Source organism: Theobroma umbraticum, unplaced genomic scaffold (genome assembly GCF_002168275.2).
Source record: "Theobroma umbraticum cultivar Fairchild unplaced genomic scaffold, ASM216827v3 scaffold_56.0, whole genome shotgun sequence".
Lineage (NCBI taxonomy): Eukaryota > Viridiplantae > Streptophyta > Magnoliopsida > Malvales > Malvaceae > Theobroma > Theobroma umbraticum.
This window is the reverse complement of record NW_018397256.1, coordinates 10,714,146-10,733,819: the sequence shown is the minus strand read 5'-3', so window position 1 is coordinate 10,733,819 and position 19,674 is coordinate 10,714,146. Positions and strand designations below refer to the sequence as shown.

The 19,674-nt window shown below is 37.3% G+C and overlaps 2 protein-coding genes across 3 annotated transcripts; one reads left to right on the top strand and one right to left on the bottom strand.

Moving 5' to 3' along the window:
• Window positions 1–560: 560 nt before the first annotated feature.
• SUS4 (sucrose synthase 4) lies at window positions 561–5,238 on the top strand. Its single transcript, XM_021420469.2, has 14 exons — window positions 561–618; window positions 1,281–1,386; window positions 1,492–1,618; window positions 1,709–1,860; window positions 1,955–2,147; window positions 2,342–2,677; window positions 2,790–2,885; window positions 2,987–3,160; window positions 3,275–3,391; window positions 3,485–3,651; window positions 3,743–3,967; window positions 4,072–4,635; window positions 4,730–4,868; window positions 4,971–5,238. The coding sequence occupies exons 2-14, from the start codon at window positions 1,289–1,291 to the stop codon at window positions 5,001–5,003; spliced, it is 2,421 nt and encodes an 806-aa protein (XP_021276144.2). The 5' UTR covers window positions 561–618; window positions 1,281–1,288; the 3' UTR covers window positions 5,004–5,238.
• A 495-nt stretch (window positions 5,239–5,733) lies between these two features.
• On the bottom strand, window positions 5,734–15,542 carry LOC110410653 (alpha/beta-Hydrolases superfamily protein). Of its 2 annotated transcripts, none has more exons than XM_021420467.2 (11): window positions 14,435–15,542; window positions 13,875–14,151; window positions 13,564–13,749; window positions 12,641–12,775; window positions 11,629–12,093; window positions 8,866–11,199; window positions 8,098–8,303; window positions 7,848–8,003; window positions 7,351–7,585; window positions 6,794–7,107; window positions 5,734–6,616 (listed from the first exon to the last, which is right to left on the bottom strand). In XM_021420467.2, exons 1-11 carry the CDS (start codon window positions 15,187–15,189, stop codon window positions 6,310–6,312), a joined length of 5,370 nt encoding a protein of 1,789 aa, XP_021276142.1. In that variant the 5' UTR covers window positions 15,190–15,542; the 3' UTR covers window positions 5,734–6,309. The 2 variants fall into 2 exon arrangements, with proteins under 2 accessions (XP_021276142.1, XP_021276143.1); XM_021420468.2 differs by having other exon boundaries at window positions 13,875–14,105; window positions 14,435–14,572.
• Between the last annotated feature and the right edge of the window lie 4,132 nt (window positions 15,543–19,674).

The window sequence follows — 19,674 nt, the reverse complement described above, 5'->3', positions numbered from 1 at the left end:
AAGATCAAAAATGAAGAAAAAAAAACCAAAATTATTAGAAAAAAAAAAGGATTCTTTGTCTTTGATTGGTAGTAAGTTTTGCCTTGAGGTACAAGTGTAGGTACTTTTTACTATGGTTGAGAGTGTTATTAGTTCACCAGTTCAATAATTTATGTTATTAACAATAAAATGTTGGAGTGAATATTTACTAAAACATTCCCAGACAAAAAAAGAAAAAAAAAAAAAGGAAAAACTGTATGGCTTTACTTTTTGATTGGTAGGTTTCTTGAAGTTGAAGATCAGGAATTACAACAGTTGTTTGCCTTGATTCTGTTTCTCTCTGCTTTTTTGCAATGACATATCCTTACAACGTTAAAATCAGTGTCCAAATTACCAACATGACCTCAAGCCAATAACGCTGTCGGTTAATAAAACTTGCGTCCAGGTCCTAAGATTCTTGCTTTTTAAGTTTTAACCGCAGTGACTGTCATTTTCTTTGCATTATTCAAATGAAAGTTGGTTCCATTTTTACCGTGAGCGATCGGGCTTCTCCGTCTATAAATTTCCTCAAAACTCTGGCTTCTCCCATTCCATTCTCCTTCATTTCGTTAAACCCCTCCTTTCGTTATTTTCGTTTAGGTGCTCTTCTGTTTCCTCTGTTCTTTCCGTTTTTCTTTTAAGTTTGGTTTTGTTCTTGTGTTTGATCTGCTCTGTAGTTTCTTTGCCTTTGTCCTAACTTTGAAAGTTCGCGTGTAGAATTCTCTTCCTTCCCATGTTGCTGTTCTTATTTGACCATCTTGGGGTTCTGTTTTTCTGGCCATTTTCGTTGTCAAAACTCCATCATGAAGAAATTCTCTGTCAACTCAGAATGTTAAAACACGACTCTGTTTTCTTGTTGAGCAGGGTTTCTCTGCTTAAATTTCTATGGAAAAAAAGTGCAATATCCACTCAAAATGGTGGTTTTGGGGATTTTCTTTGAGCTTTACTAAGATTTGATTTTATTTTAATTAATGGGTAATTTAATTAATAAAGAATCGGATCTTACAATTTTCTGTTGCTAAACTTAGTTGAACGATAAACATACTTTGATGAACGTCAAAGATTTTCCATGTGGTTGGTGGCTGAGGTGGTAGGTTTGGAAAAACATTTTAGTCTTCTAGAATGGTGTATTGTGTGGGTTTGACTTTATGGTGTTTATCCATCCCCATTTATAGTGGATCATCTTGGATAATTTCTCCTTCCCTTCCTATTACTATTATACTTACTCTGTTTTGGCTCTGTTTTTCTGCTCTGTTTTTCAGTTCAAAGAATGGCTGAGCGTGTTATCACCCGCGTCCACAGCCTCCGTGAGCGTTTGGATGAGACCCTTGCTGCTCACAGGAACGAGATTTTGGCCTTGCTTGCAAGGTATTTGAAGCAGATCGTTCAAAAATTGTTTTTATATTTGCCTGCAACTTGTTTTGTCTTTTCAAATGTTTAGATTGACTTATAAAATTGTTGTTTTTATTATAGGATTGAGGGTAAAGGAAAAGGAATTCTGCAACACCATCAAATTATTCTCGAGTTTGAAGCCATCCCTGAAGAGAACAGAAAGAAGCTTGCTGATGGGGCATTTTTTGAAATATTGAAGGCTAGTCAGGTACAACAAAACCGACTTTCCTTTCCTTCTTTTCTCTGTTAGTGTTCTTTTGTCACAAAATCTTGATTTTGGTCATGTTTTGTGTTATAGGAAGCGATCGTGTTGCCTCCATGGGTTGCACTTGCTGTTCGTCCAAGGCCTGGTGTTTGGGAGTACATTAGAGTAAATGTCCACGCTCTTGTTGTTGAGGAGCTCACTGTTGCTGAGTATCTTCACTTCAAGGAAGAGCTTGTTGATGGAAGGTAACTTGGAAAGTTCTTTTTGTTTTTTGTTTTTATATATGTTATCTGTTTATCAAGGTTGGTTTTTAATAATGTTTCTTTGCTCTGCTTGCAGTTCAAATGGCAATTTTGTTTTGGAATTGGATTTTGAGCCCTTCAATGCATCTTTCCCCCGCCCAACTCTTTCAAAGTCCATCGGTAACGGTGTGGAGTTCCTCAATCGCCACCTTTCGGCAAAATTGTTCCATGACAAGGAGAGCATGCACCCGTTGCTTGAATTCCTCAGAGTCCACTGCCACAAGGGCAAGGTACGGAACATAAAAATATTGGAAAATTCTTGCATAGATCAGTCAAAATAGTTGAGATTTGCATAGATCAGACATAGATTTCTTGCATGTTGGTCCTTAGATTTACTAGGTTCTTAGCATCATAATTAAATGATGGAAAATTCTATTGTTTATATGGATATAAAATCCTGAGGATTTCAGTTGGTGTTTTGCAGAACATGATGTTGAATGACAGAATTCAAAACCTGAATTCTCTCCAACATGTTTTGAGAAAGGCAGAGGAGTATCTCAGTACACTGCCCGTTGAAACACCATATGCCGAATTCGAGCACAAGTTCCAGGAAATTGGCTTGGAGAGAGGTTGGGGTGATACCGCTGAGCGTGTGCTTGAGATGATCCAACTCCTTTTGGATCTTCTTGAGGCACCTGACCCTTGCACCCTTGAGAAGTTCCTTGGTAGAATTCCCATGGTCTTCAATGTTGTGATTCTTACTCCCCATGGATACTTTGCTCAGGACAATGTTTTGGGGTACCCCGACACTGGTGGCCAGGTTAGCCTTTACAAGCCTAGTTTGTAAAATTAAAAGACTTGATGGATTGGATGGTGTAAATTGTGTAGAAACTAAGTTTGTAAATATTAACTCTTTCAACATTTCCATATAGGTTGTTTACATCTTGGATCAAGTCCGTGCCTTGGAGAATGAGATGCTTCACCGCATCAAGCAGCAAGGACTCAACATTACCCCTCGTATCCTCATTGTGAGAGTTCTTTATTAGTATTTATGATCTTTGTTTTGGGTTTCTTTAAAATTTATGTTTTCTGGCTTTATGTCTGATGCTTATTTCTCTGATTCTTTCAGATTACTAGACTTCTCCCTGATGCTGTGGGAACAACTTGTGGTCAGAGACTTGAGAAAGTATATGGAACAGAGCACTCAGATATTCTTCGAATTCCCTTCAGAACAGAGAACGGAATTGTACGTAGATGGATCTCAAGATTTGAAGTCTGGCCCTACTTGGAAACTTATACTGAGGTGAACCATATGAACTATTGATCTTCATTTATTCATTTTCTAGCATTAGTTATCCCATCGTTTAGATATCGCATCATGTTCATTTTATTTACAAGTAAAGGTCTTTGATTTAAGGATGTTGCTCACGAAATTTCGAAAGAGTTGCAAGGCAAGCCAGATCTGATCATCGGAAACTACAGTGATGGCAATATCGTTGCCTCCTTGTTGGCACATAAGTTGGGAGTTACACAGGTTTGTGAAAAAAATACTAATTTACTAGGATCTTTTATGGGTTTTATCTTTGATATTTTAGCATAATGACTTCGTTTTTTCACCCCTCTGCAGTGTACAATTGCCCACGCTTTGGAGAAGACAAAGTATCCAGATTCTGACATCTACTGGAAGAAGCTTGAGGATAAATACCATTTCTCCTGCCAATTTACAGCCGATCTTTTTGCAATGAACCATACAGATTTCATCATCACCAGTACTTTCCAAGAAATTGCGGGAAGGTAGATGATCAGACTTATTAGTACTCTGTTTTGTATTCTCTTAAAATGTTTTGCTGCTGGACCTTGAACGTTATTATTCTTATGATTTCAGCAAGGACACTGTTGGTCAATACGAGAGTCACACCGCTTTTACTCTTCCTGGCCTCTACCGCGTTGTTCATGGGATTGATGTGTTCGATCCCAAATTCAACATTGTGTCCCCTGGTGCTGACATGAGCATATACTTCCCTTACACTGAGGAGAAGAGGAGGTTGAAACATTTCCATCCCGAGATTGAAGACCTTCTTTACAGCAAAGTCGAGAACGAAGAACACTTGTACGTGAACCACACCAAAGTCTTGAGTTACATGTTATTTTAGCAAACCCCAATACGAAAATTATCTGTTTGAACTAACAATTGGTCTGTGGTTTGTCCGACAGGTGTGTGCTAAACGACCGCAACAAGCCAATTCTATTTACAATGGCAAGGCTTGACCGTGTCAAGAATTTAACGGGACTTGTTGAGTGGTATGGCAAGAACGCTAAGTTGCGGGAGTTGGTTAACCTTGTAGTAGTAGGTGGAGATAGGAGAAAGGAATCCAAGGATTTGGAAGAGAAGGCTGAAATGAAGAAGATGTTTGAGATGATCGAGAAGTACAAGTTGAACGGTCAATTCAGATGGATATCATCCCAAATGAACAGAGTTAGGAACGGTGAACTCTACCGTTACATTTGTGATACCAAGGGTGCCTTTGTACAACCTGCTTTGTACGAAGCCTTTGGATTGACAGTTGTTGAGGCCATGACATGTGGTTTGCCGACATTTGCAACTTGCAACGGTGGACCAGCCGAGATTATTGTCCACGGTAAATCTGGCTTCAACATTGATCCTTACCACGGTGATCAAGCTGCTGAGATCCTCGTCGACTTCTTTGAGAAGTGCAAGGCAGACCCATCTCACTGGAACAAGATTTCCGAGGGAGGGTTGAAACGTATCCAGGAGAAGTAAGCTCACATTTCTCTTTTCATTTTGCCTAACCATGCATGTTATTATATTGTGTTACTCTCATTTTCTTATATCTTTGCATTGTTCAATCAGGTACACATGGCAGATTTACTCCGAGAGACTATTGACCCTAACTGGAGTGTATGGCTTCTGGAAGCACGTTTCCAACCTTGACCGCCGCGAGAGCCGTCGTTACCTTGAGATGTTCTACGCTCTGAAGTACCGCAAGCTGGTACTTGTCATGCCATTTCCTTTCATTTCTTTAGTTTCTCTCCTCTTTCATTTCGTTCCAAATTCCTAACATACGTTCGTACTTGTTTTGGGGTTGTTTCAGGCTGAATCTGTCCCTTTGGCAGTTGAGGAGTAAATTGAAGGCGTTGAAACAATAGGCCGGTTCGTTCCCCGGAGGGGTTTTCAGGGAACATGAGAATAATCTTTGGTTGTTTTTGGAATTTTGATTGGACAAGAGAGGCCTCTTTTGTATTTTCCCTTCTTTTCTTTTTTTTTTAATTTTTGGTTTAAGTTCCGGCATTGTTTGAACCTTGGGTGTTGAGCCCGTCACTTCCCCAGCAAAAGATTGTGACTTTGGTCTTTCATGTTCATCCTTTGTGTTCAGTCCTTTTCTCTTCGCTTGTCGTTTTTCTGATTTGGCCACCATTACAACTCCTCACAATAAAAACCATAATCTCTGAACGTGATTGAATTTCGTCGTTTACCAGGGCAGCGGCCACATGCGTTTTACCTTCTCCTTAAACCAATTTCCATGACTAATACGAATGCCAAAACACTGCGTTTCAATTCAAGTCAGGACGAGCTTTCCCAATAATATAGCATAGCGACTATGAGACAATCATTAAGCAGATGGAAATTAATTTAATTGGTTTCTTAGGCCCAAAATTTCTGATTAACTAATGAATACTTCTGTGAATCCTTTCGATTCTCTTTTCATGAGCAGTTTGGGCTAATTGCTCTTTCATTTGAGTTAATCGTGATTTTGATTTTTCTTCAACACATTAATTTTCCCTCTCATCAGGTCCTTGGAAGCAGAACCAAAGCGATAATGACAAAGGTCCACAGGGGTAAAAATATGCCTTCACTAACATGAGATGGGTGATCATGAATTATTGCCCCTTCAAGTACAAAAAATGAATATGTCAGCGGGGATCCAAGCACAAATATGAAAAAGAGAATACAACGTGAACAACTTATACACGTAGGATTTAGACATTAGGATTCCTTTACAAAATTGCCTTTCGAAATTTAATGTATACGGAAATACGTGTCCATGTGTTTTTTTATTTTTTCCCGTGCGGCGCTGTCCGACGTTGAAGCGATTGCGCGTATTAGTATTTGAAAGAATGATAGTGTTGCAACAATATCCTACTTCCAATGCCCGCCCTTTTACCTTCCTATCAAATGCATCTCTGCATCTCTGTTTCCCCTTTTCTGTCTCCTTCCCTTTGTACAATGCTCTTACCTCTACCTCCTTTCATTTCTTCCCTGCTAACCCTACCATTTGGTGGGAAGAATACATACAAGGCAGTTGGCAGCGTTACGCAAAGATTGGTATAAACAGACTTGCGAGTCCGTTCAAAAACCGTAAAGCTATAACCAACCAAAATTGCAGCAGATGTGGCAGAGACTGCTGCTCTTCTAACCGTATAATTCTCTGTTTATTCTTGTATGCTACTTTCCGATCTCTTCCGAGGCAGAGGCTGTCTTGGATACAGAATCATTGCCAACAATAAAGAGAACGCAAGACCGACTAATCCACTAAAAGGTTGAAAAGGGTAAGTTGCCGTTACCCAGAGAGGAAAGTTGGCCTTACAAGTTAGAAAGCCACCAGTTTGCAGAACAAAACTTGAAGCGATTATCCCTGCACGCAACCCAATTGGAATTGATAGGCTGCCTTCGTTTCTTCGCCGAATGCCTGCCAAAGCCAAAGACAAAAGCCATAGCCCTGGTATTGCCATCAGAGACCTGAAATCCCATTGGAGCCATGGTTGGGGTAATTGTTAGCAAAGGCCATTTTTTATTTTCACAAATCTCTTAAATATCTATAAACAAAGGTATTACGCCTAAATAATATCTCAAACTAATAAAAAAGGGAAAAAATAAGAAAACATGAATTCCAATAGAAAAGTCAAATAAAGTTACCTCTGGAACAAAGAAAATGCAAGTCCTGATATAATAATTCCGCGGTGATAGCCAAGATCCGCAGCAATTTCATCAGGCAGCCATGATCTGAAAAGCAGTTCTTCGACAAGCACAACACCTGTTGCAGTTACAATTCCTCGAACAGCCAGCACAAGCAGTTTTCCATATACTTTGAGCCTAGCCATGATATCTAAAGAAGATGGAAGAAGATTTGAAGGCCAAGAGAAACTGACACAGCCAAGCAAAGCATTTACAGACTGTATAAGCATAACAAGTATTACTCCTCCAATCAAGCCCATGAGAAGATCCTGGATCTGCAAGCAACGATGTCAATATTAACTCACTGTGTCTACGATAATAAGTAGGCATGATCTTGCTATTCAAGAAAACATGTGCCTTTAAAAGCCAAATCCCTAATTTTCCAGGAACAATAAAGGAACAACCTCAAAGACAATAAAAAACGTGCATGTTAAGAATCAGAAGCTAACGCAAAAGATAAATAGCAATTATCCTCTATCTAGAATTTTTCCAACAAAAGGTTTAAGCTAAATCCATACCTTTGATGGTGATGTCAAATCCAGTCCATATTGCTCAAGTGGATTTTCATAACCACGTATTCTTTTGCCCCATAATATGACAAGCATCATGACAGCAGTGTAGAAGCCAATAATGCAAACAAGTTCAGCAATCTTGGAGGGATTCTTTGTTGTCCAGCTCTGCACAAGAGTTGGAAGCAATGGAACAACAACCGGTGACCATAAAACAAGACCCATGCCAACAAAGCCAAGAATCCTTTAAGAAGAAAGCAGCACAAGAAGAAAAGTATAACATCAGCACAAGGAATACTCAGAGGACAACACAAGCCTCAGTGAAAAACTATACCAGTAGCACCCAGATATTTTCTTTTAAAAAGTTTTAAAACATTTAACTCTTACCTGAACACTATTTATTGTAACTTTTATTAAGTTTTAATCATTAAGCTAAACAGAATGCATTGAAAGAGAAAGTTGAGAGAGTTAAAAATGGTTGAGAAGGATATCCACCACTTCAATACCTTTGGTACAAGGGGCGCTCAGCTATATGCAGAAACATGATAAGCCTGTCTGTTAGACTCACTGCACCACGAATACCACCCCAAAGCAAAGCAATTTTACCAACTAGCCTCAACATGCCACCCCTTTGTCCCAAATCTGCTAACATTGCAACCAGCCTGCCAACAAAGACGTGTAAGTCAAGTTTAAAAAACCAAACAAGCAGACAACTTCAAATGTAACAGAAACATATATTAGGCATATGATAAAGACCTTTCTTGATCCAATTCACCATCCTCTTTTGTAGGTACAACAGGACCAGCAACTGACAAGGCTTTCTCTGCAAGGCTGGTGACTATATTGTTTTGGTGTTTGTCAGCTACTGCTTCATCAAACTTTTCAGACTCTTTATGTTGATTTCCTTTCTCCTTGATGGTCTTAGATGCACTTTCAGCAGTTCCCCTCCCTTGAAGTGGATCCTTTGCATTTTTGTTGACCAGTAAACATGAGAAGCACACACGTAGACCCAGGAGAAGGAAAAAATACAGCAAAGCACAATCAACATGCATGACCATATAACAGGAAAAATTAAAGCTTGAAATAAAAATCTTTAACTCAACAAATTAGTTCAATTTTTCCTTGGATACAACTTAACAGCTTGCTTTTCACCATTTTAGCAATATTTTAAAACTGAACAAGTCATGGAATCATAAAAGGTCAGGATCAAAATCCAAAAAGGTTCTTTGAAGTGAAATGAGAATTTAACCATGACACAAACATAAAGTAACAGTTAGAGGAACTCACTACATAACATTCACATTATAAAAGGTAATAACAATTTAGAAATTCCAAAACAAAATCTTTGCTAATAATAATCCTTAAAAACTTTTATTACTTGACAAATGTTGCTTCACTTTTAGTAACAAACCAAGGATATCTTAACCCTCTCTAAACCATGCTTGCACAAGTGGGTTTAAAAAGTCAACGCAAAAAACATAAAAATACTTGTAGACAAAAAAAAAAAGGGAAATTAACTATTACCTGTTTTGGCACCAGAAAAGCTGATGCTCCCAGGGCAGCTGTAACAGCAGCACCAACCATGACACTATCCTTGTTTAGGCTTTTAAAACCAGTTTCTACCCCTTCTTTACTAGTAGGGCTATGAAAAGTGCCATTTTGACTAGATTTATAAGGAGGCATTTGATCAATCTCTATTATACTAGCCTTCTCATGACTCTTTTTCCTGGTTACTTTGGTTTTGTTCGAAGCTTTAACTTCACTTTGATCATCGTCATGAATGGTAGATAGATGAAAATACTCTCTCAAAGCAGCTAAGCTAGATCCTACAATAACACCAACTGGCAGCACTCTCCTTAGATAACTTGTGCTCTGAACAGCAGATGAAATAGCCCTTACAATATTTTCTCCATTAATACTACCAACTTTCCCTGAGGCATTTTCTATAACATACTCTTTGCCTTCAAAATTAGTAAATTCCTCATCATCTCCAACAGACAGAGACACTGCAGTTGCAACTGTTTCAATATCTATAGCAAGTTCAGAATCCATTTCTTCCATGTCAGATGCACTTAGCCTGCGATCAACTTCCCCTCTCAAAGAATCCAATATAGTCACTTTTACAAGCTGAATCAATTCCTGTAATCCCTCATCATTGTTTTCAGCACTTATATTCATATTTTCCAAAGTTTCTAACTCTCCAACTGGTTCCTGCTGTCTTTCTGTATCTAATATTACATATGATGGTTCAATGTAAATTTCAGTTTCGTTAACTTCTGCAGCTGCAGGAGCCTCAGGTTCTCCGCTGTGAGTTGTAACATCATCAATAGAATCTCCATTCACTCCTGGTTGTTCTAAGAGCTTCCACTGACCTTCTTCTGGAAAGTAGTCAAGCAATAAAGCAGTAGTTGTATCTACATCTAGTGGTTCGGTAGTTGGTCTCGAAAGCAAATATCTATGGAAGTTTTCACTATGTAGAAAGTCCCCATATTGATTTGCATTAATGTACAATTTGTTCACATGTCTATCTGAATAATCAGCAAAAAGTTTGCCACTAATTATATGATCATTGTTTCTTGGGATACCCAAACTATTGCCTACACTATTTCCCTGAGAATCATCACTATCAGACCCCTCAGTTGAAACAGAATTTTGTGGGGATTCCTCTTCCAGCCATTCACTTGTTGAGTCATGCTGCATATCTGTACCAATATCATGATCATTATGTATGGCAGGACCATGCAATCCATCAGACATCATACTCTGGTCACTTTTACTGCCTTCTGTTTCTCTCAATTTGTGACCATCTTCACTATCGTCCTTCTTTTCAAATGTGTCTTGTGTCTCAAGCACAGAATCAAGATTCTCAGTCCTGACCTCATTTCCATCATGAGATTCATTTTCATCTTTTTCCTCCTCAAGTTGAGAAATCATATTTTCTATTACACCAAACACACTGTTAACAGCTACTTGGGTGGAATCATCCATCTCTGTCAGCGCATCTAATGCTTGAGAAACACTGAAGGTTGGACGATTGGAATCAGGTACAGAGGATTTATTTTGATTGAGTGCATGTAGCAGATCCTTGTTTTCTTTTTTCTGATTATCATTTCCTTCCCCTTCCACTGGTTGGGCTTCAGAAGATCCTGTGGAGGAAACTGTAACTTCTGCTGTAGTAGCAGACGCCACTTTACTTTGGTCAGCCGAAGAATCCAGGACTTTTTCTTCCTTTTTCTGCGGATTATTCTCATCCTTTATTTCATTTCGGCCCATTCCACCATCTCGGTCTGCTTTGCACTCACTACTAAATGTTTCATCTGTGCTGTCTGCCTTTTCAGCTCGGGTAGCCAAATTAGGCTTAACACTACTTTCCAATCCTGTTTCACTAGAGTCGGCATGTGTAGAAGCCTTTTCTTTGGTGAGCTCATCACTTTCATGAATTTTTCCCGACTCATTTGTATCCTTCTTAACTGAAGAAGAAATATCACCCTGATGGCTGCTCACTGGTTGAGATTGACCTACATCAACGGACTTTTGCAAATTTTCAGATGGCTGAGATTCCGATCCCTGTCCACCAGTAGTTTTGTCTGAGCCAACTTGAATGTTATCAGAGCCATCTGCCAAATCATCAGCTCTTTTTATCTCATCTGCAGAATGAGCAGCACTGACACTTTCTTGGCCTTCTGACTTGAACCCTGATGACATTTTGGGAATCCTTTCAATACCCTGTTTTAAGTTTGTGCCTTGAGCATGCATAATTACAGATACAGCTGCTGTGAGCTTTTCACGAACATCTTCTGGCACAGCATCTTGCAAAGCTTTCATAATTGTCTCTCCTTGATTAACAGCAGCCAAGACCTGGATGTCCATACTTAGATTTAAATTAATAACATACCTAAAAATTCACATCCTGGAATTCTTAGACATATCAGCTTAAATTGCACTCTAAAGCAACACGCATACCATACCCCAAATAAGAAAATCATGAACCTATATAAGAAAGTAAATCAAATATATAAAGAGACCAAATGTGTGATACTCATTTGAGGAATATATTATACATCCTAAGACTTGTACCATTTAAGATATTTTATTTCCAACAAATGCACATGAACAGATCGGAGCTTTAACAATTACTATATCATTTTGATTAATTTATTCAAAATTGAGATTACACACACTGCAGACCACAGGGAACTCAAGGGTCAAATATGAATTCCAAAGTTTTAACACAGACCAATCATACATGTCATATAAAAAGAAGAAACTGCAATGGTTAGGCCTTACCTTCTGCTTTTCTGCTTCTTTCAAAGTTCCGGGCATAGTTACATCAAGCATATTCATAACTACTTGTGCAGTTTGTAAAACTTCACCTATTTCACCATCTTCTGTACTAGCTTCCTCTTTGACCAACTCTGCTTCAACAGATTTGGTCTGAGGTAACATATCATTGTGCACTCCTTGCAACCCCTTGTCTTCAAGTTCCACATCTTTTGGTGAACCTTGTCTGGACCAAGGGTGGATGCTAGCAGCTGCATCACCATCTTCTAACATCTCCCTTGGACGATCAATGGAATAGCCATTTATAGCATTTGATCTAGAAAGATCCAAAAGCTTCTTAACTTTTCCACCCTTACCAGTCAACCTACCTTCTGCAAAAGCTAAGCTTTTTGAAGGGTTGATGGAGACATCAACATCTTTCAGAAGCGGGTGACGACCCTTCAAAAGTCCAAGCTCCACCGATGCAAGCCACTAGATATGCCAGATGACACTAATGAGCAAGTCAATTGCCAGATTCATGGTGAAAGTTTATCAAACTCTTAGACCATAAGATAATAAAGAACATGGAATTCCAGCCTGGTTAATTAGCACCACTTGCAATAATCAGGATATAGTAGGTATTGGAAACAGTGAAACTCTGTTCTTATCAGTAACAGGAAGTAAATACTGTAGGACTTAAAAATTTGGGGTTCAAAATCCAAATAAGGGGTATATAGCAAGAGTTAACTACCTAGACCAGCCTTCAGAAGGCCAATATATAAAACAATGAGAAAGACGACAGACCACCAAGCTCATTTGTGGGAGATTGTTTCTTTGAAAGAGGATATTTCATGAAAAGTACATAAGCCTGATCAATCTAAAACCTCCCCCCTACCCTCAAACCCACCTAACAGTTGAAACAGGATTTTTCAGCTGTCATTTTCAGGATAACAACCCCACAGTTTTTCTGAACACACTATGTGGATTTAAGTCAAAATTCCAAAATCTTCAGATGAAAAGAGAGAAGATTAGAGATTACCTCAATAGTAAAATGATGGCACCAAGATATAGTAGCTCTAGACGGTGAACAAGAACAGAGGAGTAGGCTTGTAAAAGGATTTTCTGCAATCAAACCACGTGGAGTGGAGAATAGAGGCACTGATCCATCATCATTCTGAAAAAAGAAAAAAATTACAAGAAATTAAGTTTTCCTTATACAATTCCTCCATTTCTCAAAGGGGGAGTAGGGTTCTGAAAAATCGACCCAAAACATGATATTGCCGAAAAGTAGTTTATGCATGCATGCAGATGACAGAATTAGAACAAGTACCAACTATTGCAGGGAAAGTCCCAAAAGATACTTTTCCAAAAGCGAAAGAAAGATTAAAACTCTAGTCTCATAGTTAAGTTTTTAAAAAGTTCACAATTGAAGGAAATTTTGGAAGTCTAGCTCAGCACCAAAAGAGACTACGTATTTTTTTGAACAGAAGAAAAAGACTACTTAAGTAACCTTTAGCTGGTTCATGACACCAACAAGCCAACCATAAAGTAACCTATATTACAAGGCTTGATGAACCTGGATTAAGCTGCCATTCAAATGCATATAGAGTTAATTATTAGCAAATGTTGAATTATGGTCTTGTGTCTGTCATTCTTTTGTCATAAATATATAGCTGGAAAGTAACTGTTTTCAAACAAAATAAAGTTGTTTTGGCATAATTATCTCACATTTTTCTCATCAGAAGAAAGAAAAAAAATCACATATTTTGCTGAATATATAACATTAGAGTAGGAAAATTTATAATGCCCCTTTTTGAGCAATTTGCAATAATATCTTCTAAGGACAATTTTGTAATAAATGAGTTCTTTTGAAGCAAGAATGTACTAATCTGACATTAGACATTTAACATGGGTACCTCAGAAAAACCATTTGCCATTAAATTTCAGAAGTTGCAAAGGTACCTGTATAAAAAGAACTGGAATCTTCACATTACTAACTAAGCTTCGCGTGCTAGCTTTTGAGTAAAAGTCTTCTATGGCCTCAAAACCATAAGAGATCATAGATATTGCCTTCTCAAAGTCACGAACAGATTTGGCTGATAGAGCCTTCTCCACATCAAACCCTTTTGCTCGGCCTTGAAATAGTTCCTAGGCAATTCATTTAGCATGGATCAAAAGAATTAATACTGAATACTCAATGCATATTGAAGCGTACTTTACCAATGAAAAGATTAAGTGTGTGAAAAGATACAAAGTTTGGTGCAATCACCAACCTTATTAGATCGTAAGATATCTATAAGTCCACCAGTGAGCTTTTGATTTAAAGCAATGTGATACGGAGTTGATCTTGTGGCCTCCTCTAAGTCAAAAGGATTGTCTATGCATGTTGCAGCTGTCAGAGGGGTTTTCTCGCCAACTTCTGCCAAGTACTTTGTCAACATGTTTGCGCCATATCCCCAGCCAACGCCAATCAATGTGTTCCATGGCCTTGCCTTATTGATGAACTGTATAGCAGTGGAGATATCATCGCTGTCAGCAGCTGTAAACAACCTACATAAATGAAGTCGTTAAGTAGCCCTAATATCAGATGGTTTTTCAAGAAATTTCCATGGAAAAGAAAAGCATCTAGCATACATTAGATACTTCTCTTGATCTAGAAGCCTGACTGAGAAACTAATTTCTGCTAAAACATATACGCTCAAGTAAATACCAGTACTACAAATTTTCCCACTTAAGCATATTATAAAAATTTTACAATGCTAATAAACAAAAGAAGCAATGAAAGAATACTAAATTAAAAAAAGAAAATTTACTTTAGAACACAATAGATTACCGGGGAGTGGTGAGTGGCGAGCTAGCGCAACCTCTAGGATTCATAACAACCGGAAAAAAACCACAAATAACCGCCTCCTGAACAAACGCCTTCACCTTCTCGTCCATACTACCCTCAGCCGTTCCCGGAACCACCAAAACCGTCGTGTCGAGTCCATGCTCTTCGCACAAGTCCAATTTCGCCGGCCAATCAATTGAAACGACGCCGCCATCCTCCGTGCTAATACACACTCTTTGGTACTCCAACTCACTGGCTTTCTCTCCCCTGTTTAAACTCGCCTGAATCATCCTCCCGCTATTTAGCCTCACGAAATGCCGATCTTCCTTCACTAACCTCTCATTCACATCCTCCATCAACTCGCTCCCTTCGAACGATATGGAGGGGCACCGAAGGATGACAAAGCGGTTAAACGGCGTCGGACTGGTGAACAAGATCCACTCTCCGATGTCGCAGACATTGCTTTTGCCTCCGGAGGCTAAATTTAAGCGCGACGATAAATAGAGAGCGACGCCGGAAGATAGACCTAACACCGGCGCGAGAAAATCGAGGGAAGGAAGCTTCTGGAAGAAGTTGTTATCGAAGGAGAAATTGAAGTGATTATGCACAGTGAGGTTTGAGCGGGAGAGCTTTAACCGGCGCCGTTTGTAAACGCGAAATTCGCGGATTTGGAATGGACTTTGATTGGAGAAAAAGAGGAGGTTGTCGGAACGGTTGGGAGTGAGACGGAGATTGGTGTAATTGGAAGAGAAGTTCATTTAATTTTCCTTTTTTTTTTGGTGGGGAAATGAAAATTCAGTTACCGAAGTTGGCTTTAAAAATTTTTATTCCTTGTTACATAGAAAGGGAAGGGAGACAAAAAAAAAAAAGATAAGACAGCGACGGAGGAAGAGGATCGAGAAAGAGCGAAAAGTTTGAAAAGAGAAAGTGGGTGGCGATGGTGATGTGGTGATGGGTGGAGGAGGAGGATGGTGGTGAGTGGTGAGGGGAGGGTGCACGGTTTTACCCGCGAAATCGAACATATGGCTTCGGTTTGCCGGTGATGGATCCCACATCGGATATGGGACCCAAAAGGGTACTCAAAAGTGAAACCGTTGAATAAGAATCTAATAATTTCAAATTTTACGATCGTATCCGCTTCGGGCAGTGGAAATTGGAACATTTGTCTTCACCGCTTCACGCGAGGCGGCAAGGCCTTGACCAAACTTTTGGCCCTAAGAGGCCTATCGACAGCCCATCTGAACAACTAATTTTCAGATTTGTCCATTAAAGTTTGAATGCCCCAACAAGTTCAAAGATTGCAAGGAGTTCATATTTTTTCTACTAAATAAAAAGTATGAATTTATTTTCGATAGGATTGTTGTTTGAAACCTAAAATTTTCCACAATTATTTTTTTGCATTTTATGGTTTTGAAAAATAATTCAATGCACCAAAACAATCAATTAATTAGTATTAACTTAACAGTACGAAGTCAATTGATGTGATACTAATGAGATTTTTATCATTAATAGTATATTTGGTTCATAAAATAGAATGAAAAGTAAAAATAGAATAATTATTTTATAAAAATAAAATAAAAATAATTATTCTAAATTTGATTTTGAAATGCAATTGTCATTTTGATAATATTTTAATGCTAGTTGACAAAAATAGTTTTAAAATAATATAGCAATAAGTTATAAAAAGATAAAATATCTTTTTTATTATAATTTATGATATTAACTTTTCTCATAATTTATAATAAAATATTATAATTCTTATAATAAAACTTTAATATACTTCTTATGATCAAGTATTACTAATTTATAATTAATTTAAAATATAATTTTTATTTTTTCCTTTATTTTCATTTTTACTTTTTTTTCTTTTTTTTTTCCTTCTTCTGTCACCCAACCATCTAAGATGTGCTTGATACAATGGAGTGCCAATCAAGGGCTCGTTGCGATTCGGAGGATGACGGTAATGGAGGAAGTTTAGAAAGAGGCATGAGGCAGATGATGAAGAACGAGAAAAGGGAAATAAAAAAATGAAGACAAAAGTCTTTTATAAATTAGGGTTAAGTTTTATTATATATAAAGTAGTAATTCTACAAAATGATTAAGGATTTTTTTTTGTCTAAAGAATTTTGGTCTATTTCAACCCACATGGAATAGTTAATACCGAAAAATGATCAATAATATCTATTACAACTTCTCCCAAAATGCCCATTTTATAAACCAAACTCAAGTATAAGAGAAAAAAATAAATAAGGAGAAATGGAATACTCATTTTTCGAACTAAATATATAAAAATTCTATTAACGAGTGTTTTAAAAATATTTTTAAAGTAATCATATTGAATAATATTTTCTCTCAATGCATTAAAATTTATCATATTAACTTTTAATTATTTTTTTAATATGAAAATATTATTATAAACAATATTTTAACTAATTTTAAAAAGTGTTAAAGAAAACGTAACACTCAATTGACATTACCAAAAGGTAATATAAAGCCAGACTAATATGTTAAATGGTTTGGGTCGGACCCCATCTATAATAATTCAGTAGATTTTCAATCATAAAGGCCCAAAATGCAAATTTTTGGAAACAATTTCCGTTTCTTTCTCGATTGTTTCTAAAGAACAGAACTAAGAGAAAAGAGAAGGCTACGTTTGCCTGATGTGATCATGTGAAAAAGTGAAACGAAAGCAACAACAAAACACAGGCAGATATGCATCATGGACCATACAAAAAGCAACAAATTCTCATTGGAATACCCTATGGAATTGAGTTCATATTGAAATCAAAAGCGTACAACCCCTTTGATTGAAAACGTGAACAAGAGAATAAACACGCCGCATGTTTGCGCATGGGACTAGGGGTCATGGCAATGAACCAATCAAAGGCTCGGAGGTCTCTCTTCCTTACTTGAAGCAATTGCATCTTCCTGTGTTTTCTATGACGGGACATTTCATAAATTGACAGGGCACAGCGAACTGCAGTTAATTTTAAAATATTCGACAAGTCCACAAACTGAAATAATTTGAATTTGTCATGTTTCTGTTATTATCTATTATTTTGATAAAGGAAAAAAAAAATTACCATTCGACTTTTTGATTTTTTTTTTCATTGCCATTACTTTTATTATAAAGTTAAAAGTTTAACATTCAAACTTTTTTTGATATATTAAATAATTAAAAATTAATTCTCGTGAGTTGATCAAAGAGTTTTTGGTTTTGCTTTGTTTAAGTTTTTCATATTGATTGAAACTTTGAAATATATGATGTACTATTACTATATGTTGACTTTCATCTTCAATTATGTAGGAGTAATTTATGGCGTAACATACAATGACTTGCTTTCTACCTTGGGGGTGTACCGCAGCATCCGAGGCAAGCTCATTCCTTATTTCCTGGAGGCTATGTCCACTATGTGGTTGTGTTTGGACAAGTTCATTGTTAACAATAAGCTCGGAAAAGCAAGTGCATGTCATGGATAAACCCTTTGCTGTCTGTACGTAAGATGTCAATTACAAAAAGTTCTGAATAATTAACTCCCTATCCGGCAAATTAGCAAGTAATTATTAATCCTATACAAGTTACATATCGAGAAGAATCCAATGTTTAGAAACATAAAGACAGGAGGATCCTGCAGAGTGGGTTGATAAAATCAAACTTGAAGTTTGAACAGAAACATAGAAAAGAAGCGCATGCAACGGGCAAACTGACAAACCTAACGCTGATTGGCAGCTTGATATAATGCTAATCATCACATACAACATGCATGTCGTTGATAATGGTCGATAATCTCGGCGACCTGATGATTAATGCGCATAAGCATATGCAAATGAGCATGATTCAGATCCCAATCTGAGAGAGAATTCTTATGTTTTTGTCTCTCTTTTAATTTGGAGACGTCTCAATTCCTCCCATTTTTTTTTTATCATGGGGAAATTGTAAACGGGTAGAATAAGTTCAAAGCGCAAGTAGATCCTGTTGATTTTCATCCGGGTCACAAATCGTGCAAATGATAGGATCTTGTTCCCAATAAATAACCCAAATTGCATTACCATCCAAAACAATTTTCTATTCATTGATTTTGACAAAACCTTGCCCTCATTCAAACCCCTCATTTAATCTCTAAACATGTAGTAGATATTGTTGTAATACGGACAGGGAAAGAAGATATAAAAATACATTCTCTCTATTTCCCTATCACTCACCCCACACATTTTCTTTCTCTTCATTTATTCCTTTGTCGTCGTCTTAAGTAAACTTTTGTTTTCATTCGCTAATCATCTTTCATCTTATCCACAGACAAGTGCTGTTCATTGAGGCTGAGGGAGCAAAACGTCGACAGATCAAATTAAGCAGGCCCTTAATCAACAAACATTAATTGAACACAAATCAGAGACTGAATTCTGCATATGATGACAATGTTTTTCGCATTATTATCTCTCTCATCATTATCATCAACCAGCATATATGGTTCCCGTTTCAATCATTAAAACTTGTTTAAGGAATAAAAACTCTATTAAATGTGTACGTCTTACCTTTTGAAAAATATGGCTTGTGCAAGAATTAGGATAATTATCGATCAATCGTCTCTTTTGCATTTGTTTTGCTCCTTCAATCCAAACAGTTGTGTGTCTTACATGCTAGTGATAATAGAGGATTGATTCCAAATTTATATCACATGACAAAGATCATGAATCATAATTAGAAGAAGAGATATATATCTAATCCAATAAATTTTATTGGTGAAGATTTTTGTATGCATGTTGCAAAACAACAAAAGCAATTTTTGTTCTTCAAAATCACTTAGCCATATTTTCCAGGACATGGTGATTATATTATATGAAACCACATGGGGAGAGTATGGCCGGAACCGGGTGCGATTGAGGGCTAATTTAATATGTTGATGGCTCACATTTTTGGGACATTTAATTTAATTCCATGTGTTGCTCACATGCCTTTGCTCATTCGCCGTCAATTGTCTTTATCAAGGATTTTCTTGAACCCCGGAATTGTTATTCGCCACATAAACATTGTTCCCAGAAAAATCATCTGACGCTAACATCCTCTGTTCGTTTCTCGCATCATTCTTATGATTTTCACTGCTTGTAAAGAACTCAAGATATCTGATTTCGCACTATTAGATTTCGTAACCTAGCTAGCTGTGTGCTAACTATTGTAACCGCAAGTTATAAAGAAATCCCAAAATCATGTAAAAGGCGCATAATTCTTAAGTCCTTAATTTCTA